Source organism: Tigriopus californicus, chromosome 10, assembly GCF_007210705.1.
Source record: "Tigriopus californicus strain San Diego chromosome 10, Tcal_SD_v2.1, whole genome shotgun sequence".
NCBI lineage: Eukaryota > Metazoa > Arthropoda > Copepoda > Harpacticoida > Harpacticidae > Tigriopus > Tigriopus californicus.
In genome coordinates this window covers 14,439,817-14,461,584 of record NC_081449.1, presented here as the reverse complement: position 1 = coordinate 14,461,584, position 21,768 = coordinate 14,439,817, and the positions used below count along the sequence as shown (strand labels likewise).

Genomic DNA, 21,768 nt, shown 5'->3' with positions numbered 1-21,768 from the left:
CTTGCTGAAGATTCAGCCACACCTTCGAAAACTTTACCCACCTTGAACTGGATATGTACTCATCGAACTTTCAATGATCTAGGAGGACAACTCCTCAATCCTTCATGGTCGAGACCAGAGATGTGTTTTTTAAACGCTCGTACCTCTGAATTGAGGCTTAGGCGTTACCCAGGATGAACATCCGCTCAACACATTGGTCAGTGTATTTACATACCGGTTAATGCCCAAGCCCCAAACTCCGAGGTATGTATGAGTTTTAAGAAGCAGGCCTCTGCTCAGAACCTCATTTTTGTAGAGAATGATGCGACTTGTGTATAGACAATTCTTGAAGAAAAAAACACTGTTTCATTCTTAAACAAAACGACCCTTCCCTACCAGAATAAGTGTAGTACAATGAGAATCTTAAATACGAACTATCAGCAAAATATGTAATTGGACAAAATACGCTATAAATACCATCGCGTAATTTTAAATTTTAAACATGTAATTATATTCTAAAAATTGCATTTGACATGCTTTGAATTGCTATCACTTAGTAATGCTAATGAAACAAGATATAGCGGAGAACACGTGATGTGCAGGTTAGTGTGGCTTCATGGCACGACTCTCCTCCCCAACCTTTTTCTAGGGGGTTTGAAGACTAACTCTCTTCCTTTTCAGGCTCCTTCATTGTTCAATTGGCCGCCCCCAAATATTGTTAAGGAATACCTAGTAGGCCTTGTTGATCCGGTTGCAGGATTTAAGTCAGAATTTGACAACTTTTTGACTAAAATTCCTGTCAACCCTATCCATATTCAAGGGCTAGCTAGATCTGGCAACTGTGATTCGTTGGTCGATCAATTAATGTATGAAAATGAAAGTTAATTAAAATGGATAAGTTTTTCGTCGACTGCTGGGAATTCCATTCCCGGTAGCGTTAAGGAAGTCTGCAAAAGATAATAATAATAATAATGTTAATGATAATCACATGCTCAGACTGAGGGCCCATCTAATACCGACTACGACACGACCAATGGGCAATAGGCAATGTATAGGAACGATATGATGGACGGCTTCGCTAGCCGGACGAGGTCCAACCCACAATCCTAACATCCCAATTACCAAAAAGACAGCATTGAATATTTTTTCCTACTTATATAGTCGTTTGTCAATGAAAGTCTAAAGTCTCATCTTACCTTTATACTCAAGTGACCTACGATAATCACAAGTCAAAAAGGAGTTACATTCGGAAAAGGTATTCTGTTTTGTGTCATCTTACAGAAGGTTTTGGGGAAATTTGCATCTCCCGCAAAACAGTTGACGAGACGTGTCTGAAGGCAGCCAATAGTAGTCGGGGTCAAGTCTGGACCATCGGAAAAACGCCTTGTTCCGAGATCCACGTGGAGATTGCCAGCACTTGGAACATAACAGTCACATTATTCATCCTGACTAGACCAGTATAGAATTATGAAACTAATCCCGATCATTTGCGACTCCTTCCGAGTGGACCTTACTCATAGGTAACTACACTTTATTTTCAATGATCTTACCTTGTCCAAGTTATTTTGACTCGAAACCAAGAAAGCCCACTGAATGAGAAACGCCAAGAAGTGGGTAATGAATTGCATCGAAGAGCCTCGACAACTCATCTCTTGCATTTTATTCCCATGAACAGCTCACGACAATGTTTAATTTTCATAGACTTCAAAGAGTTTTAAAAACAAACGGTCAACACCACCCCCGAGGATCACTAACGGTGCGAATCCTCGGAAGAACGATAGAAATAAATAGTTGGTAGAAAACAAAAGCTACTTAGCCGTTTTCGATTCATTCAAAGGACCATTTGAACGGGAGATTAAGTTTCACTTTTCGAATTCGGCTGGTTTGCTTTTACACAAGTGGAAGGGGAGCCTAAAGTGTCTGCTTGGTCCAAGTTAAATGCGAAATGCGAGACCTGACTGCAACAGGTCCGAGTTGCTTTCTTCCTCCGAACGTGCAGCCAATAAAAAAAAATAGTAATACACTTTCGGATACACAAGGTATTAAGATTCACAAAGAGGATAGTTGAGGGAGATATCCGGGGTGCTTTTGTGAAGGCAAGTTGTCATGATTTGTGGCATGGTGTTTGGTAAGGCAATTGATGTGGGCCAATCACTCACTCACTGTTCTTTCTCTTTCAGTACGGTTAAAAACAAGGTTGGGTTTTGTTTCACCTCGTATAATGATAATAGTATATTAATGATCATTCTCATGTGAGTCTGCAGCATAAAAATAGTCGTCGAGCCACTCCCAAGGAGAGGAAGAGAATGGGGTTGATGTTTGATGCGTGTGTGGGTGGTTGGGATCAAAAATCCATTACCATTTCTTTTTGTGCTCGTCCATTGACACGCCCCCGGGTCCCAAGGACACAACCATCAGTAGGCCACCGATCACCGATAACGTCTACAAAAGAAAAACGGTCCAATTAGGCTTACTTTAGTCCACCGATCAAAAGGAATAGCAACTCTCCGTACCTGGAAGAAGTCGTATTTGAGAAAGTCTCGCATAGGTTTGTAGGCGGGGATGTTCCACCACGCGTTAAAATAAAAGTTGAGTACGTTCAACCACAACACGAGAACTAGAGCGCTCAACTTGGTTTTGTACCCGATGGTCACCAACACCATCAACAAGCTGCCCACCACGTTCTGAAGGATCTACAAAAGAGGCACCCCAGGCGTGATCGACCGGTCCATTGAACATGTAAACACGTCCTTTGGTCACTTACCTGCATGAAGGAGGTATCGAACCTGAGAAGGGTCACAAACATGAACACGAGGAGAATCCTCCCAGTGAGCTGCAGGTACTCCTTAGGCTTGTTTTCTCCCAAGGAGGGAACACCAGGGAACAACGACCGGCCTTCAACCCTCGATTCCGCCAGAACCAACAACAGGGCGCCGCAAAGCGCCAAGTTTCGAAACAGGAACTGCATATCCCATAGGATACTGTACGCAATAGTCTGAAATCAGACATGGAAAGTTGAATATTCCCTTCATGGACAGATAGATCAACCTAGGCTGGCTCACCTGAAGGAAGACGATAGCAAAGAGAACGCCGCAAGCAATCTCGACCTTGAGACGGAGGAGGACCATGGCGACACCGCCCAGTTGTCCCACTAGATTGACCACCACGAAGAGGGTGGCCAGGAACCAGCCGCATCCCCAGGAGATGTCCATGTACTCGCGCTGTTCAGTCCATTGGGCCCACATGCGGATTCCATCCTCGAAGAACGTGGACACCAGGCAAAAACGGGCCAAATGAGGCAGCACGTGTTTGGACTGCCGTGTTACCTGAAGCAAAAGGAACGGGAAAAATAAACTATGTTTCTTGCTTGAGGGGGGTTCAGCGTGTTTCTACCAGGACGTTCCATTCGCCTAAGAAGTATTTGTCCATTCTCTGGTCAAGGTCGACAAAAGAGGCCTTGAACTTGTCCAAATTTGAGGTCAAGGGGACCACTTTGCGAACTACTTCGGCATACATGTCAGCTGATGATATTCAGCTCACGCCTTGAACTCGTTCACCCTCTTGGACAGGGTGTCGAAAACTGACAATTGGTACTTTGTAATAACAAGTCACCCATTATTGAATGATGAACGATGTCGAGCTCGTGAGAAGCCAGCATCTTCAACAGACGAAGTTATAAACGCACCCCATGTGGCCGGTAAAGCGGAAACAATACGTTGGCAGGTCCTGTATATAATGGCCATATTAAGACACGAACAGAAATCATCTGTCATTTCCAGGATTGCCACCAGGGATTACAGTTAGAAAATAACCAGAGAAAGACAAATCGCAGCTAATGGCTCCAAAATGGGTAAATTGTTTCGGGCCGAAAACATTCATTTCGTGAGAACACGTGGGCTTTGTACATGTGGCTTAACACGTATTTGGCATTCATTTTCCAAAAACAGGTCAAACAGCGATAATAATTAAATTGTTTCGAAAAAATTGCATGAACTATTTCAGTTGCATCCGCAATAAGCTACTATAGGGACAAAATGCATTTTACACGTTCCATGGACGGTGATGTCTCGAGTAAAAAATATCTTTTCAACAATGCAGAAGTCTCTAAATCACTTCAATCATATTTATCAAGCTCTCGAGAACCCAGGCTAGTTAAAACAATGAAGTCCAACTCTCTTCTTTCTCGGGCTCCTTCATTGTTCAATTTGCTGCCTTCAAATAGTCGATGGACGTATGTGAGCGTTGATCCAGTAGCAGGATTTAAGTCAGACTTGGACAAGTTTTTGACTAAAATTCCCGATCAACCTTATATTCAAGGGTTAGCCGGATCAGCCAATTCTAATTCGTTGGTCGATGATATAATATATGTTAATAAACGTTAAGTAAAATGACTAAATTTCTCGTCTTGAACTTCTGGCATTCCAATCCCAGTAGCGGTAAGGAAGTCCGCAAAAAAATGCATACCTGTGAAAGTATAAAATCGTTTAAAACTTGGCAAAAATCTTCTCAACAGACCTACTGTTCAAAACATGGAACTACCTTTTTCTAAACGTTGTGACACACCTCTATTCGATATACATGGGTCACATTTGGTTCAATTATTAGGTCAAACAACAGCAGTTTAGTCAACACATAATTATGTAAACCGTTATGAAATTCCGTATCCTTGGGATAAAAACAGTCCTAAGAAGTCCTTGCCAAGTAAATGATCAGTAGAGCTACAAAATTTCAAACATATTTTGAATTGATGCGCTCTGGAAGAAAGAGTGCGTCAATGTAAATGCCATTGAATATTTACCTCAAGAACAGTACTAACTTTTTCCTAAAGGACAAGCAATTTAGTTGATTCATGGACAGAGGCATTTTACATTAATATATTTGTTGCTTTCTAATACCGTTCTGAATCCAAATTTTGGAAAATGAAACTACTGAAATGTATCATTCAAGAGCTAAATTGAAAATTAATCCATGTGTCTTAACTGCTTCTTTCATGAAACAAGTCACTATGTACTAGACAAAGTAAATCATTAGGTATGACTATACTCCATCTTTTGAAGTACTTTAGTTCAACTTGTTACTGACAGACTACAAGAATACAGTATTAAAACCACATTTAATTGAGACTGGCTATACTAACATAATCATAATGTCATATGTCACTTTAGCCCAATCAAATTAGAAATCTGTGGTGGATTATACTTTTCATAAACCATCTGAAACCACAACTATATAAATACAAATGAAATACAAATGAGCAAGATCTGTAAGGGACTGAATGACTCCCCGTTGTGCTTTATTTGGAACCTTTAACTTTTGACAGCCAATCACATTGGTCGAATTTGATGACGTAAACTCAACCTCTGACTAAAGAATCTCTAAGTCAAGCGAACTTTCCCGAGTAAAAAATGTTTGAACAACTTTGGCAGAAAAAGACCTATTCTAAAGGCTTTTGCTTGAATTAACAGTAAAGAGTAAGTAGAGTAAGAATTTTGAACTTTAATGGAGACCACCACTTAAAGACTATTAAGGAGAAGAAAAAGTCGAAACGGAACAAAACGAATACTTAATGAAATAAGTCTTCAATTTGTAGCGACTCGACAAAGGATTATGAAGTCGTTCAGAAGCTTGTCAAGTCTTTTCCAGCCATTCTTTCTTTCAATTTGCCTTTTATCATGAATTCCTTTTCTTGAATCTGGGCCCATGAATTGACATTTCTTTCGAAGCTGACAGAGCTTGGAAACTTCGAATTGATCTCTAGTAGAATCAATATTTTCCTTATCATGTAATGCACAGGTGTGTTCCTACATTCTCATTCAAGATGGAAAAAATATGACCTCGTGGCGGTCATAAAGTATTCATCCAATCACATTTTGGAACCTATTTGTTCCTCAAAATTATATCTACCGCCAACATGAAAAAGAAGTAGAATCTTAAACCAGCCCTTCTCTAAATAATTTGCCATGTATCGATCGCAATCTTTGTGTAAACAAACGGTGGTAGATTATGAAATTATCAACATTGTATGTTTACGGTCGTCACTCTTGCAACTGTTGTTACCTCATTATCCTTGATCTGAAAAACATACTTTTCAGCATAAAACCACTCTGACCTACAATTTTCTACAATGTCCTAAATTCAAAAGTGTCTAACTTGAAGCTCGTTTTCCTTGCGATCGGTCTGGTTGTCGTACCTCACATGTGGTTGGGTGGATGCAACTACTAACCTGTTAACCTTCGAAATACCATGCCTTAGTTGGCTCTTTTAAAAAGGATTGAGCCTCAAAAGGGCCAAGGCTAAAATATAGCCCTCTTTCTCGGGGGATGATATTTACCTTATCGGCAATGTCTTCGGCCTTGGAGATCCATTCGTTGCTTCCGGACATGGTAGTTTCGGCAAAGGGCGTGTCGCTGAGAGATCAGGCGTGCCCGAGGTCGGTAACCGGCCAGAGGAGATTGCCAGGTGAGCAGAAGTGGGAGGTGGACCAGCCAAGAGGCTTACGAAGATCCGGATGAGCGTGAAAAGGTGGATTCAGGAAGGAGGGCAGTCTGTCAGTCAGGCGATGATTTGACGGCCACGAAGCACAATTCACTCACTCTCTCACAAAGTACAGCTCACTCGCTCGCAAGTAGTCAAGTCAACTACTGACTACTACAGGAGGAGAACAGAAGACCGATGTCGAAAAGCGCAATGAAACTATGTCTTGATATAGAATCGGGCCAATCCGTTTGATCGATGTTATCACAAACCTGAGGTAACTTGTGGGTGGAAAACGGAGAGGTTGAAGGTATTAAGTTGTAAGGGGCCCCGACTATTTAACGACGCAAGCGCAAACTTAGGTCGCAGAATTTGGTGTCACTAGCTGAGAGCAACAAGCAGACAGATCTGAAATATGAACAGGAAGCAGTACAGGGACAAACTTTAGTTCCAGCCAGCAGATTTAAGTAAAGAGAAGTTCCCTGAACAAAATGAGCAGTTTACAGTTATCATGACTTTGGTCCAAATAAGTAATTGATTACATTTCCTTTTTTTATTTGCTCTGTGAAGTAAAGGAAATGTAGGAACTAATGTAGTGCGGCACTTGGATTTTGAACATTTTGTGGAGGAAAAATTTAGACAATCATCGCAGCCAACTTGAATGGGCCATAGAGTGAATCTGTCGACTATTTCAATTTGCCAGCTTGTTGAAGCAACTTGTATTGTGAAACTGAGCCAAGACATTAGCCCAGTGACATAACTTGCTTGACAGTTCAAAATTTAATTGAAATATTTTGTGACTTGCATGTGATTAGAGGGCTTGTCAGCGAAAAGTCACTCCAACCAAGCCACTTGAGACTTTGCTTTGAACACAATTTGGTAGTTGGGCAGCAGGGTGTTGGACTGATCGAATTCTCTTGCGTTACTCAGTTTCAACCAAAGCAGATGCAGACAAATGAGCCATCAACTGACTGGCTGCCTAAATTCGGAACTTGATTTTGAGAATCACATACCTAAATGTGTTCAAAGCCAATCCCCATCGCACACACCAGGCAGCCGCAAGGGAACCAAAAAAATCTCAGATATCTCTTGAGTGTCATTGCTCTGACAAGCCCTCTACATGTGATGTTTGACCAAATTCTCTCAGCACAATTTCTCACTTTCAGCAACATTCCCAAAATCAGGGACCTGCACTACATTTTTGCCTTGAATTTCCTTCACTTAATATGAGGGATGAAATATAAAAGACCGCTTTTCAGCCCATCTGATCAACTACTGAAGGTATGCAGGGATATCATAGATTTGTTTTATGAAGGAATGAACACATTATAATTTTTGTAACTGAATTGTAAAGTCTCTCTAAAACAGGAGTCAAAGCAATTCAACAAAGCTCAAATTTTGGCATTATTTTTTTCCATTTCACAAAACAGAATAGCAAAAGTTAGTTATTAAAATCTTTTGGAATGTGGTAATCTTTGTGAAAGTTGATTGAAAAGATCTAAGCCTCCCTCAGTTGCTATGATTGCTATAGAGACGTGTAAAGTACGGGCTTGGGTTTCAGCCATGTGGGCTAGCCAGGCTGCGCCACAATTGCCAAAATAACTATCATGATTAATGCTCATCCAGTACTTTTGATTCTGCATTAACCAAATTGTTTGTCATTTTGGGACATCATTCAACAATTACTAAACACTATAATAGTTCAACTTTCATTTTTCTAAAACTGTCATAAAATGGCAAGAGATAAAAATTTGCAATGAGCATGAAAAAATATCAGTTGCAAACATCTGATCATCAGTAGAAGGCGTGGTGACACTTCCTTCATGGTAGGACCAGAGGGCGCACTAGTATGAAATTCCAGACCATGACACTTCTTTAATGTCAATTTAAGGAGCAAATTCCAATAAAGTTACCAAGTCACTCTAATAGGAACTATCGTCTTGATTTGAATAATTCCTTTATATAAATCAGAGAATGGATTGACTTTTCAGAAGTATAATCCTCAACTAGACGTTAGGTTATGAAAAATTGTCAATGAATGTGCTGGTCAACCCTGTACATCCAACCTCCGCGTCATCAGCGGAACTGGCCGAGAGAACCAAATGGCAGAAAAGGCTTGATAAATAACTGGAAGTATGACTGTCATGATTTATCAACCAACCATTTCTACATTAGCCCATTGACACTAATCCCCAGACAGGAGCTCACAGCGCGAATGTCAAATTTTGGGCCAAGCAGGAAAGTCAATTTGAAACAAAAGTAAATATCAGAAATTGGTTTGATACATTAAATTTTATTTTCACATGGCGTCTGTATTTCTTTGATATCGTCCATTGTCGACTGAAAAAGGAAGGAAAGCCTACCAATTACCAAAGGCAACAAAAAAATGACGAGTTCTATGATCCGTCTGAACCAAGTCTGATGATAAATATTGTTAAAACCTCGGGTGACAGCCAAATCCCAGATAAGCCGTGCCCACCATCCTCTTCCATACGGTCGTCGGATTATAGGACTATAACCGGATTCAAAGATTTGTCGGCAAGTTACTTCTGGAAAGCAAATACCCATGGAGGATGGTCCATGAGTATCCAAACAGCCTAATAGAAGTGTTCTATTTTTTATTTTTAGGTATTGAGGAGTGGCATGTGGAGCCTGTGGCCCAGGAACGCCCTAGGGTGCGTTGAATTTCGTGGTCCCTGGGACCTCCTCCTAAGTCGAGTTGGGCGGACCCGGAACACAGTATTGGTATATCATTGAAGTCGCTCTTCAGGTAGTACAGCCGACTAATTGGGCTGAGATCGGAGAATACTCACACAAACAAACAGAACTTACGGCCCAGGTAATTATCACCCATTGTTCATGCTACCGGTTTAGCTATGTTGCTGTACTATTTTTAGTTCTGTTCATGTGCAGTGAGGCTATGACCATAAATGATGCACCACTGTCAGCCAGTTTCTTGGTCAGTTCGATCTCGACCCGCTCGAGAATAGTTCAGATATTAAGATATGGAACATAATGGTGCTTAAGGCGTGACGAGGCCTGACCTTAATGAGTGTCGAGACCCACTTTTAGCATCTACGGCTATTCCTTGCAGTATGTGGCAACCTATGGGCGCTGGTGGAGCCGGAAATGGAGGCCACGGGCCCAGTGGCCTACCTAATCCGGACATGGGTGGAGCCTGGCCCGCTCACCCGGCCGCCCAAGTCCCAGCCACAGCCGAAGCAGATTGGAACGCGTGGAATGGGGCGGCCTATTATCAGGCCCTACCCGCCCATACCGTGGACTGGGCCTCTTTAGCTCAACGATGGATCGCTCTAAAAACTAATGAGCCGGGTGCGCCGCCTCCGCCGGTTTTCCGGCCCGAAGTCCCTCCGCCCACAGCTCAACCCATCTCTGTACCCACCCCTTCACCCATGCCTCCCTTGCCGGCGGCCCCACCCCCTCCAGTATTGTCGCAAGTGACCCCGCATCTGATCAGTGGTGGGGAGGCCAACATGGATCTCGAGGAGGCGGACGAACACGCCTATCCGCCCGTGTTTTCGACGCATGTGCCCGCCACTCCTTCGCGCACACCTGCGGTCAAAGAATACCGATCTGAATCCAACCATCGCCCACACCATCATGAACGGCGGTCATCCTCGTCATCCTCTTACAACCATCATCATCAACCCCATCTTCAACCACACCATCACCATCAACACCAGCACCAGCACCACCACCACCAGCCACACAATCATCACCATCAACAACAACCGCAGAGTTCGCCAGGGGTGTGGCCAGATGGAGCGAACTTGGATGCAGCTGCGAGGAAAAAACTGCCCCCTTGGATTCGAGAGGGTCTCGAAAAGATGGAACGGGAAAAGCAAAAAAAGGAACAAACCGAACACCGGATCAAGCAAAGAGCCGAACGATTGAAGAAGCAGCGAGAACAGGCGGAACAAGAGTTAGCCCGAGACCCTACCAAGAGCAAATTTGACGTCATGAATAGCGAGAGTGACGATGACGATGATAGTAACGAAAATGAGGACGAGAAGCTACTTGAAGCTCAATTGCAAAAGGTGTCAGGTGCCAGTGGGAAATTGAAAAAGTCCAGATTCGGTCCCAAAGAAGACATTGTGGCTCCCCGTGAAAGCGAAGAGGAGGTCCAGAAGTTGAGGCTAAAAGAAGAGAGGGAGAAGCAAGAACACGAAGACCACGCAGACCACGAGAAGGAAGAGGACGACGAAATGCGCCAAAGACGACGCGAGAGACGAACACCCTCACCTCAAATGTCGAAAGAGAGGAGCAAAGAGGAGATCTTGGAAGAGATGACTCTACTTCTCAAGCGGACGTTGACCGAGGTCCTATTGGATGTGACCGCTTCGGAAATGCGGATGGTGGCCAAAGAGGTGTTGGACAAAGAGACAAATCTTCGAGCTAAGGAGAGGAAACCGTCGAAAAGCCTGAGCACACTTCTGGCGGGTTACGGAAGTGGATCCTCATCAGATGCCTCTTCAAATGAAGATGCCAAACACGATTCAGATTCTGATCTGGAAGAACGCATTAAACGTCGAAAACGGAACTTTGAGAGGAAGGCCCGTGAAATACAAATGGAATGTGAAGACCGAGAGCGCCAATATAAAGAGCGAGAGAAACGTTGGATTGAGGGCAATTCGGTGCCCGAAAAGCCCAAGTCCTCTTCGCCGTCACCATCGCCCCCTCCGCCAATAACCCCGATCGTGCCTCAGAATCCGCCTCCGCCTCGAAATGGAAACTCGCTGTCGAATCGATCGCACAGCCACCGGGATCGAGATCGAAGGTCAAGGAGTAGCGAGAGGTCAGTCCGAAAGCGATCCCCAATGTCACCGAGCTTGTCAACGACAAGTAGCAGGAGTTCAAAGAAGAAGAAAAGAAAGCGATCCATATCTCGGTCCCGATCACGGTCACCATCCCGATCTCGGTCTCGGGAAAGGCGGTCGAGTCGTCATTCACCTCCCGAAGAACGCCATCATCGACACCGTGATCGAAATGAACCGAGGTCAAGAAGGCGATCGTCACGAGATCGCTCCAGAGACCGCACGAAACGGTCTTCTCGGTCTCATTCAAAAGAGCGAAGACGACGAGATCGCTCAGGAAAGAGCAAAAAAAGCAAGTCTTCTCGGAGACGTTCGAGGTCGTCTTCGTGAATCTTTAATCCCAGCAACATTGCTATCGTTCTTCTGTTACCAAGACTTTGTGAACCATGAACAGTGCGATTGGTTTGTTTCGTCCCAGAGTCTATCAGACCACACTTAGATGTGGAGGGATCGCATGGAATCCTATTTTTTTCCAATTTCTCACCCATGGGATTCCCCTCTCAAGGATCTTAGGTGCACTGATTGGCTTAATGCTAAAGCTTTGCCAATTGGTCGTAATTTTCAAACTCTCCTCTCGCCCACTTAAAGCTCCTTATTTTCAAATGATTACCAATCTTTGGGAATAAACTGCTTTCCAAAAACCAGACAAACGCTTTACGTGGATTCAATTTGCATTTTCAATCCTACAGCCAAAAAGAACGAACCCAATAAATCGGTGTAATGATGGAATTTTGATTCATCTCTTCTAGCATGAATTTTCAACACTTTCGAAGGCTGGCCTTTCGGATGGTTTCAAGAGCTACCGTGGTCAGTACTGTCCGCAATCCCACGCCAACCCTTCGCCAAACTACACCCAAAAAACCGTCTACAATTGTAGCCCTATCCTTGACAGGACTAGTTGGAGGGCTCTTTGGAACGAAAGAATCGGAAGGGGATGATGAAGAAGAAGAAAGCGAGGAAGTCAAGAATCTCATCCACAACATCAAACTAGGAATTCTAGCGCAACAAGTAATCAATTTATTTTCATCAATGCTGAGCTGAGCCCCTTGTACATTCTCTGCCAACAAATATGCGTTGATCACTCTTAACATTTTGACTAGAAGCCTTATAGCCGTTTTTATCGATTAGCCTTTATCCTCTTTTCCAATGGCCTGGAAAATAACTTTTTAAACATGCAATGAATTATGGCGAGCTTGGTATGGTGGGCCAAGACAAAGCTGATTTTCTTTATGCATAATGATGTTACAAGGGTTCACCGTTAACCATTAGTTTCTTACCTCTCATTGAGTTGAAGGGTGAGGCTATTAAGCGAATGCATCAATAAGGAATTTAAGTTGCAAACTAACTGCAGAGGTTATTTGAGTTGTTGCACCGACTTCCTTTGATTGTGACTCAACTTGGAGTGAGAAAGCTTCTCGCTTATGCTATATCTCATACTAATTCGAAGCATTCTCTCGCGATATTGATTTGTTTGGCGAATATTCCATGCTATTGAACAAAGTCCAATCGTTTTGGGACTCAACTGTCAAGTCTCTATTCAAGTGGAACCATCTGTCATGAAAGACAACCTATTACCTCTTGACCACATTTTAGGAGGGCGATTTGGATAAATCGGAGATGCTTCTTCACATTGCCCTCAAGCAAGCCCAAGACATGAATCATTTTGATGGGATCACTTACGTTTTCACCGTTTTAGCCAATCTGGCCTTTGAACGGGTAGGTCACTTGGAATTGGCCCATGTACATTGAACAGGTTTGTACACAAGATAAATTTAATTGGCGCCAATTGTTCACTTGGTGTTTCAGGGTGACTACATGAAAGCTGAAAAGACGTACAAAGACGTCATGAAACGTGTCATGAGCAAAGGCATCCCTGCCGAAGACAACAGTATGATTGAGATGTCTTTGAAACTCGCCAAAGTGTATGCCTCTTGGCAGCAGCATGACAAGGCTGTCCTTGGATTTCAATTTTGCATCAACACGCAAGAAAAGAAGGTCAAGAACGGTGAGTAACATTCGAAACACAACGAGACCACATTGAAGCAAGTGGTCCTCTTTCTCAGGTGACCTGGACGAGAACACCCTAGCTTTGTGGGGGATGAGTCGGGATTGGTTTGCTCAATATCTGTTGGACAACGGCGACTATTCTGGCGCTTTCACGGAGTTCCAAAACGCCTTTCTTACCTCATGTGAACTCTTTGGAGACTCGCATCCTCAGTCCTTGGTTCTCATCAACTCGTTGGGTGAGTTTAGGCGATTTATCTTGCTTCCGCCATATACTTATTTCTGCCATCATACTAATACAAAAAATAGGTACTGTGGCGTCCATGATGGATGATCAAGCCCGGGCTGTGTCATACTTCCAAAAGGCTGTGAAACTTGCTTCCTCAGAGGACGACGAAAACCTTAGTACATATCTAGTCAATTTAGGCATGGCCAGGATTAAACAAGTAAGATCAAAGCTACTGCAACTCATTTATTTCTGACATTCACATTGATTAATCTTTGCTTGATTTCAGAGTATGCAAAAAGAGGCTCGAATTGCTTGTACAAGAGCTAAAGTTATTGCTGGTCAGCAGAAAAATCCGGAGGTGGCTGACGAGGCTCAAGAATGCTTAGATCTAATCAATAAATTAGGATCATAGATTCCTCCTTAATTTTGAATTTCATTTGTCATTTCAAGTCCATGAAAGATCATCATCAACTTTGGAGCTAATGATCTGGAACGTGTTAGGACAAGCCGATCTCATCATTGCAGTAAGCATGTTAGGAAGTTCCACTTCCTCCAGAGAGTCGCAAATCGCCTTGGGAAGATCTTGTAGATGCATCAGAGTGGTCAAAGGATGCCTTTCCTTGCCTATGAAATAAAGCGAGTCTGAAAGATGAGCTAGTTAGTCTATTTGTAGCTTGAAATCCTACCTTTAGCTTGCCATGCCAATTTCCCTCGACTCGAGTGCCATGAATCGGTGGCAAACATGTCCACCGCTGAGAAAAGATGCGTTTCCCAACTTGACGGGCACGTATGTTTGGCATCACGTTTATTTTTCGACTCAGAGTCCTCTATGTGACAAAATTCGTCAAAAACAGATTGAAAAATGGATTTTTTTGGTTCAAGATTTAGGAGTGAATTATTCAAGTCAATCTGAAACCATAGAGGGAAGATCAAAGAATAGCAGTGAGAGTAAAATTAGTTAGTGTTTTCTAAAATTCCTTTCTTTTCGGGACAACAAAAAACCGACTTGTTAGCTTCAACATTTATACCTCCAGATTATTCATTGGTCAAAGTTCTGTGGATAACCAAAAATATATTTTTGTAACAAAGTAGAACTATAACTTTATCCAAAAATAACTAGAATGGAAGTAAATCGATTTCCAACAATATCTATCCTAACCAATTCATTAACAATTTTGCTCTTGGATAGGTCTAAATGTTATGAAATACTGTACACAATTAATATTAAGTATAGCCCATCATCACAAACGCATAGCTTTCCTTTCTAAATTTGAGCGACCTGGTTACTCCGGGCATTTATATTGTTTTGAACGGGTAACCCACCTCATCGTAAATGTTCTCGAGAGAAATATTAACCTCGTTTTGTTGATTGTCGTCACGAAATTCATCAATGTGCCTTGTGTTTTGACGACACGTTCCGCGGCTGAAGAAAATGAATTGTATTGATCGGTATTTTCAATGCATGAATAGCCATGCCTCAGTATTTAAACAAACTATCAATATTTTACTCGGCGCAATGCGTCAAGTCATGTAACATTGATTATCGGTCTGTGGGTACGAGTTCAGCGTCGAAAAAAGTCCCTGAGAAAAGTTCAGAGGGATATGGACTTACAGCGGAGGGGATCTTTTTTTTATTGTGTAAACCATTGAACTTAAATGAAATCAGCAATTATTATGAAAAATATAGATCTAGCCAAAATCTTGTCGAATGGGGCACAAAATCTGGCGAGGGGAACTCGGGAGAGGTAGTCAAAGTCAAGTAGTAATGCCCAAGGCTGTCCCAAAATGCAAATACACTATTTTTTACTTTTTTCAATCTTTTTGAATTACGTGCATTATTTTGTATTTTTTGCATTTTTAACATTTTGGCCCAACGATTCGAGTTTTCCATTGGTTTTACCCCTTTGTATTGAAAGTGCAAACAAATATATTGATAAAATGTAAACAAAATATTTGTACTGTTTCAAGACATTTGCTTTTTGGATTCAAATGACATTTGGCTTTTAAATGGCAGGATTATCTTGCTCTTTCGACGGCTCAAGCATTCCAGATTAGGTCTCTTCAGCTTTCAAAAACAAATTGCTCCAAATACTTTTTTCAGTACATGGTTGAAGTATCTAGTGAAAGAAAGATTTTTTCTGTTCATATGGTATGCTTAAGGCGGCTTTACACTAGGATGGAAAACCGAGATTGAATCCAGTATGACTGTATGAGGATTGAAGTAGGACTAGTGTTGGGGCGAGCTTTTGACGTACTTGAGTCTTTTTGTTCGACTTGAGTATAATAAAAGACTGGAGTCCTCTGCTGGACTCAAATCTTTTGCCGAACTCGCCTCAGCACTACTGTGCTTACTTGTATGCACAACCCAGTTGATTTTCAAAGCACATACAGGATTTAAAGTTTATTTAGTAACCTACCGTGCTTTAATTCTTTTTACTTTTGCTGCGCGGCGTACTTTACAAGAATTTTTTTGCCATTCTTATTTGCATTATTTATATACAGTTCTGGAAATGATTAGATAAAAACTTGAACCTTAGGATTCCTTTTAGTTAGATCTAGCTTTTTGATGATCTAACTTTGGAAGGATTCACTTTACAATTAAAATTATGCAACTGACTTGCCTTGAATGGCAACGATTGAAATTTCTTTTTTTCTGGATATTTTATGAAAAGGAATCCTGGCGTTGCTCTGACCCAAAGTAACAGGTCAATTTGGCTGGAAACCCGTTCATAGTCCATGTTTCTAGAAATCCGTGGAGAAGCATGTTAGGACCTTGCTCTCAATGCTACGCCAAAAATCCTTCCTTTGCTATATTACACACTAATTCAAAAATGATACTTACGCTTAGTGTTTCTAAGACATTTGGTTCATTTTGGTTGGTTTCTTACAAGCCAATATTTGATTTTAATTTTTTTTCTACTTTTTGCAATTTTAAGGCACAAGCATCCATGCACCTTAAAAAAAAAACAATGCAAATGTGAGTCCTGAGCCAATTGCCCACAACATTCTTTTAAACAGATATATAGTTGAAAATCTTACGATTTTAGAGCACTTAGATTTTAGAATACTTTTGTTATAAAGAATACCAAAACCATTGATTTTTGTTGTAAACAATAACAAAAATCACAAAGATCACGAAATTTCATGATTGTCCATTGGTGCAAATTGTTTGTGCTTTAGTACATAGATGTCTTAAAAATAACTTCTTACCTCTTGGCCTGCGAAATTGAGCCAGGCATACCAACGGCGCTACTGCAAATTTTCGGTCGCCTTTGAAGCAACTAGTCAGGACTTTTTTTTTAAGTTTAAGATAGTTTGTCTTTTAAGTGAGGTTAGTCAGCCCTTTAGAAAATTATTCTTTGTTTGTGGTCCTGTTGTGGTTGTGGTCTGTGAGCCTGGAGGAATGCACATACAAATTAACTACTAAAACAGTTTGAAACTTCCTCTGGTTAGTAGAAAACTGAGCACATTTCTTCTTAAATTTTAAGAAATCGCGTAAGCAAATTGATCAATCATATGACATAAAAGAGTGCACACGGATTGGTTGGTTTGAGGCTTTTTGGCGCTTGAAAATATTTGGTTCCCTCATTTGTCATTTTCGCTTGTTACATAACTGATTTTATCCTCTTAGATCTAACAAGAAACAAGTCATTTTGAAACGCTACTCACATCATATTCCAAAACTTTGGCCAGAAACTCATGTTTAGGCTGGAATCGGAGAACACCTGCGTTCACGAAACCATTATTGCTCAAACTTAAAAAGTTATTGTCGTTGAATGGCAATGGTCGGACACTAATTGTGTCAGCCTCCAACGACACGCCCCCCTTGTGATACAAAAGTAAGCTCCGAACTAACTCTCTCATTTCCGGAGATTGAATGACAGTACTCTTGTTAAAGCTGGTTTCGAAAGTCACCGCCATCTCCTGGTACAGAAACTCTTTCAAGTTCATGTTGATCACTCGAATATGTTTGTGATGTTCTAAAGGATTTGACGCTGAAAATGGATGCAGTCTAATACCTCCATATTTTTTTTTTACATTTAGATGACCGACTTACCTCCAAAAATGTCCCTTTCCATCCCATTCAAGATGATGTAAATCTGAGCCCCGGGATTTTGAAGTCTAGCACTTTCAATAGAGCATAGCTCGATACAATGGTACTCGGGCTTCTGATCATTGAATTCCACAAAGAAGATGTTGTCACTCTCGGTAGATATTCCGTCCAAGACTGCCAAGATGCTCTCTCGTGTGTCATGAAGGTCTTGGAACGTGATTTCCAAGTCTCCATAATCATCGTCCAGCCGATGAGATTTCTTGGTCATCTTTGTATATGGAGGGGATTTGAGGATGGCCTCGTTATCGAAATCCTCGTCATTTTGATAGAGGTCCGCTTGAGATAAGATCTCTTGATTGGAGCCACCGAGCCATTTCTCAACGATGACTTTCGACTGTTCTTCATGCTTCCCAAGGGTCCTAAAAACAGATATATTCTGGATGGAAGAGCCAAGCCTGGTTTCATTTGTAAAAATGACAAATGCAAGATACATTCGCCAATCCGATTACTTCTCACAACACAAAAGACGGCTGCGTCTCACAAGGTAGGAGACGAACTGACCAAGTAAACTTGATTTGTTTTATGTTTTCCATACCAATGAGCAATCTTATTGCAGCCCGTCATGTAAACGATGAGAAAGGCCAAAATAATTGAGAGTTTCAATTTTTTCAACACTCGAAATACGGACCAGTTTGTCTCGACCATGATGGAGGCACAGATTGGTTTTCGCATACACGCCCCACTGATGTAACACGGCTCACCAAATGAACATTTGGAATGAACATAATGCTTACAATTGCCAACTGTTTTGATTGGATATGTCAGTACTTTCATTTTTTCTCTTGAGTTACTGTCCTATTGCACGCTTTGAGTTATTACTAGAACTCGATAAAATAAGTTAAAAACTAAAAATACTTTTAACCTTTTTGGTCTTTTAGGCATTGGAAAAATTCGAGCTAAATATCCAATTTTCCACTTTTTCGACTCTTTTCCGACCTTTTTTCACCTTTTTTTCACATAATAGAACTTTTATAGCCCTTTTATTGTCCTGTTGGTCCTTATCTGCTTCCTTTTTAACTTGTTTCTTGTTTGGGACCTTTCTTTTATTCTGTGCAGCATGATCACATGAAGGATTGAGTCTTCAGACAGAAGGATCTTTTGCATTTTGTTTTTGGTTTGAGTTTTTACTGGTTTTTGTAACTGCTGCAAAGAATATAATCTCCGGTTTGATCAAAATGAAAGATTATGGTTTGTGTAGTTGTTGCCACTTAAATGCTAAACTATAAATGGTCTATCAATGAATTGAATTGGTTTGGGAAAGTCTGTAAAAAGATATCCTAAAGTTGAGTTGCATCAACTGTCATAGATTTGGTCCAACCCAAACCTATTTTGTGAACAAAAACACCCTTGGCTCCAAAACGGCAAGCACCAGAAAAGAGTCAATTGTTTACAATGACATCTGTATTAATCAAAGACGTGTCCTAATGCCAAATTCATGAGCTTTGTCCCAACCCAGGATTTAGGGTCAATTGTAGTGACTGTAGAGGCTTAATGTGCGTTTTGAGAGCACCTTCAAGCCCTCGAGAACCCAGGCTAGTTAAAACAATGAAAATAATGTTAATTTCTTGTAAACTTGATGAATAGATTAGAAAATGCAGTTAAAAAAAAGATAAAAATGCAACAAATAGGCCAGAAGGGGCAAAANCTCGAGAACCCAGGCTAGTTAAAACAATGAAGTCCAACTCTCTTCTTTCTCGGGCTCCTTCATTGTTCGATTTGCTGCCTTCAAATAGTCGAAGGACGTATGTGAGCGTTGATCCAGTTGCAGGATCTAAGTCAGACTTGAACAAGTTTTTGACTAAAATTCCTGATCAACCTTATATTCAAGGATTAGCCAGATCAGCTAACTCCAATTTGTTGGTCGAACAAATAATATATATAAATAAAAGTCAGGTAAAATGAATGATCTTCTTATCTTGAACTGCTGGGATTCCAATCCTGATAGCGGTAAGGAAGTCCGCAAAAAAATATTACAAGAAAAATAATGTTAATTTCTTGTAAACTTGATGAATAGATTAGAAAATGCAGTTAAAAAAAAGATAAAAATGCAACAAATAGGCCAGAAGGTGCAAAAAACAACCTTTCCCCCTCATAGCATTCCTCTTGCATTATTGCAACTCTTTTGCATATATACACCTTTTTGCACATTTAAACATTTTTTTCGTTTTTTCTCTTCTACTTTTGTGCATTTTGTACAACTTAAAAAAAACTATTTTGTACAACTTAAAAAAGCTATTTTGGTCAAAAAAAGGAAACTTTTTGAGAGTTAGTTACTTAGTTGCTAAACACGGACCTAGATTAAAGCAAAGTAAAAAATAATTGATAAGGTTTTCGAAGTCCATGATGTCCTTCCCTGAATGGAATGAAATTCCGCTCTATGACTTTTGGGTCAACTCCTTTGAATACTCCACTCATAGATAATGGAGGTAAAGATATTTAGCAGGTCTCATCTATGGAAGCTTTAGGCGCAGTCCTCCAAAATAATGGAAAGTTCAATAAGCATATCCAGTTGAAGGTGGCTAAAATCTTTTCAATTGTGTGGTTGGATATATTGCACATTTAAGTCCAAAGATAGCATCAGAATGCTAACTGTGTGCAAGTCAATTGTTCAAAAGTTGGGACTGTACAATGTTCAGAGAAGTTACAAAAGGTATCTGATACTGTACGTCTTCAAAAACATTCATGAGCTTTGTCCCAGCACAGGATTTAGGGTCAATTCTAGTGACCATAGAGGCTTAATGTGCGTTTTGAGAGCACCTTCAAGCCCTTGTGCATCTAGGCAAATTCAAACAATAAAGTCAACTTCTTTTCTTTCTCGTGCTCCTTCATTGTTTTGTTTGCTTACCTCTAATATTTTATGGGGAATATGTAGGCTTTGTTGATCTGGTAGCATCTTTCAGGTCAGACTTGGACAAATTCTTCAGTAGCATTCCAGATCAATCCCTATTAGTGACCATGAAGTCCGCAAAAAAAATCTGCCGTGCATCCCTGAATGTGAGGTTAGTCTGCTACCAATTATAAATAGACCAAGCACGCGTTTAAAATTTAACAATAGTGCATCCGATATGTGGGATTGTGATAGAGGTACTAACAAAAGTTGATAAAGAGTAGCGCTCTATTCAAAACAAAAAAGTGGCAATTGAGAAAACAAGTCTTTGTGAGGTGGCGATTTTCGATTGACTTGGAAGTTTTCTTGTCACAATTATGAGGCTTACAAGCAATCTAGATATGAAAAAGCCATTGTAAATAGATGAAGAAAATTTCGGTTTGTTGGATATATTACCTTTTACCAATGTTGGTCGAGCTGTGCGGTCAATTCAGCTTTGAAGAGGTCTTGCCTCATTTGACAAACACGTGTCTCTGATGAAACTTTGATAACTTCGGATAAACCTTAAACTTGCGATGGTGGTGGAAAACAAGTGTTTTAGAGGAGCTTGCAAAAAGCTAAGGGAGAAAACATTGGTTGGAAAAAGGGTTTGATTACAATGAATCCAAAAAGTAGAGCGTGGAAATAACCCAATATTGAATATCTTTTTTTTTTTTATCAATAGGTCAAGTCTAAGTCATCAAAGAAAGGGCATTTAACTTTATGGTTTTGTTCATATCAGTTTTCAACCATTGACAAGGCAGTAAAATTACAGTTCTGTTGGGTTGCCCATTAAGTTCTTGTCACTTTTTGTTACATACTGTGGCTTTCAATTTTCCCAAATCAGTGCTCGACAATTAATTACGTTAGCATGTAATGATTTGGTATATAATCAGAAATGAAGAATAATTTAGGTTCAACTTAGGGCCTTTGTTTTGGCTTCTCAGTAAGATATTCATTGATGATATGTCACTAAACAATTAAATAGGAATTTTGTGTTGTTTTTGCATCAAACGTGAGGCTACCACACCTACATGGCCATGTCTTTTCGAGGGCGTCCGTCTTAAGCCTGTCGACGTTTTGAGGGTCATTTGTACTTGCACATAAACTTGAATGAAGCATCAATCTGGAAAGAAAAACCCCTAAGGCTTGATCCAGCGAGAGAAAGCGCTTTCTTTAAGACTTGGAAACTTGTCAAAGATTTGAAATCAACGGGTGCCTCAAATCATTCGCTCCAACTCAGCTCTTTTCACACCCACCGGTTTTA

At 40.9% G+C, this 21,768-nt stretch overlaps 5 protein-coding genes across 6 annotated transcripts in view; 2 read left to right on the top strand and 3 right to left on the bottom strand.

The window, feature by feature from the left end:
- Positions 1-1,672, bottom strand: part of LOC131887784 (uncharacterized) — a 10,405-nt gene extending 8,733 nt beyond the window's left edge. Inside the window, exons 1-3 of the mRNA XM_059236477.1 lie at positions 1,530-1,672; positions 1,259-1,395; positions 1,176-1,192 (exon numbers count right to left, since the gene is read on the bottom strand). Of these exons, the coding sequence (XP_059092460.1) occupies positions 1,176-1,192; positions 1,259-1,395; positions 1,530-1,637 (262 nt within the window). The 5' untranslated portion in view covers positions 1,638-1,672. The remainder of the gene's footprint in view (positions 1-1,175; positions 1,193-1,258; positions 1,396-1,529) is intronic.
- Positions 1,673-2,181: 509 nt separating this feature from the next.
- Positions 2,182-6,621, bottom strand: LOC131887795 (surfeit locus protein 4 homolog). 2 transcript variants are annotated; one of them, XM_059236499.1, is made up of 5 exons: positions 6,311-6,621; positions 3,042-3,305; positions 2,744-2,974; positions 2,493-2,672; positions 2,182-2,421 (listed from the first exon to the last, which is right to left on the bottom strand). In XM_059236499.1, the coding sequence occupies exons 1-5, from the start codon at positions 6,359-6,361 to the stop codon at positions 2,335-2,337; spliced, it is 813 nt and encodes a 270-aa protein (XP_059092482.1). In that variant the 5' UTR covers positions 6,362-6,621; the 3' UTR covers positions 2,182-2,334. The 2 variants fall into 2 exon arrangements, with proteins under 2 accessions (XP_059092482.1, XP_059092481.1); XM_059236498.1 differs by lacking the exon at positions 6,311-6,621 and adding an exon at positions 3,373-3,552.
- Positions 6,622-9,081: 2,460 nt separating this feature from the next.
- LOC131887788 (arginine/serine-rich protein PNISR-like) lies at positions 9,082-11,631 on the top strand. The gene is made up of 2 exons (XM_059236488.1): positions 9,082-9,292; positions 9,548-11,631. Exon 2 carries the CDS (start codon positions 9,549-9,551, stop codon positions 11,616-11,618), a length of 2,070 nt encoding a protein of 689 aa, XP_059092471.1. The 5' UTR covers positions 9,082-9,292; position 9,548; the 3' UTR covers positions 11,619-11,631.
- A 1,274-nt stretch (positions 11,632-12,905) lies between these two features.
- LOC131887622 (tetratricopeptide repeat protein 19 homolog, mitochondrial-like) lies at positions 12,906-13,933 on the top strand. The gene is made up of 5 exons (XM_059236252.1): positions 12,906-13,004; positions 13,095-13,293; positions 13,352-13,531; positions 13,602-13,738; positions 13,808-13,933. The coding sequence occupies exons 1-5, from the start codon at positions 12,906-12,908 to the stop codon at positions 13,931-13,933; spliced, it is 741 nt and encodes a 246-aa protein (XP_059092235.1).
- Positions 13,752-18,330, bottom strand: LOC131887792 (uncharacterized). Its single transcript, XM_059236496.1, has 5 exons — positions 18,171-18,330; positions 17,579-17,994; positions 17,191-17,516; positions 14,208-14,430; positions 13,752-14,145 (listed from the first exon to the last, which is right to left on the bottom strand). The coding sequence occupies exons 1-5, from the start codon at positions 18,305-18,307 to the stop codon at positions 13,967-13,969; spliced, it is 1,281 nt and encodes a 426-aa protein (XP_059092479.1). The 5' UTR covers positions 18,308-18,330; the 3' UTR covers positions 13,752-13,966.
- Positions 18,331-21,768: the final 3,438 nt, after the last annotated feature.

What these genes read in the sequence shown, in the direction of transcription:
- LOC131887795 (XM_059236498.1), bottom strand. Translation starts at nt 3,495, where the DNA reads ATGTATGCCGAAGTAGTTCGCAAAGTGGTCCCCTTGACCTCAAATTTG. An exon ending in TAGGCGAATGGAACGTCCTG is followed by an intron (nt 3,306 to 3,372) that starts GTAGAAACACGC and finishes CTTTTGCTTCAG; the next exon opens with GTAACACGGCAGTCCAAACA. An exon ending in TCGATACCTCCTTCATGCAG is followed by an intron (nt 2,673 to 2,743) that starts GTAAGTGACCAA and finishes CCTCTTTTGTAG; the next exon opens with ATCCTTCAGAACGTGGTGGG.
- LOC131887788 (XM_059236488.1), top strand. Translation starts at nt 9,549, where the DNA reads ATGTGGCAACCTATGGGCGCTGGTGGAGCCGGAAATGGAGGCCACGGG.
- LOC131887622 (XM_059236252.1), top strand. Translation starts at nt 12,906, where the DNA reads ATGCTTCTTCACATTGCCCTCAAGCAAGCCCAAGACATGAATCATTTT. An exon ending in GGTTCTCATCAACTCGTTGG is followed by an intron (nt 13,532 to 13,601) that starts GTGAGTTTAGGC and finishes TACAAAAAATAG; the next exon opens with GTACTGTGGCGTCCATGATG. An exon ending in GCATGGCCAGGATTAAACAA is followed by an intron (nt 13,739 to 13,807) that starts GTAAGATCAAAG and finishes GCTTGATTTCAG; the next exon opens with AGTATGCAAAAAGAGGCTCG.
- LOC131887792 (XM_059236496.1), bottom strand. Translation starts at nt 18,307, where the DNA reads ATGCGAAAACCAATCTGTGCCTCCATCATGGTCGAGACAAACTGGTCC. An exon ending in TGCAATAAGATTGCTCATTG is followed by an intron (nt 17,995 to 18,170) that starts GTATGGAAAACA and finishes ATCTGTTTTTAG; the next exon opens with GACCCTTGGGAAGCATGAAG. An exon ending in GGAAAGGGACATTTTTGGAG is followed by an intron (nt 17,517 to 17,578) that starts GTAAGTCGGTCA and finishes ATCCATTTTCAG; the next exon opens with CGTCAAATCCTTTAGAACAT.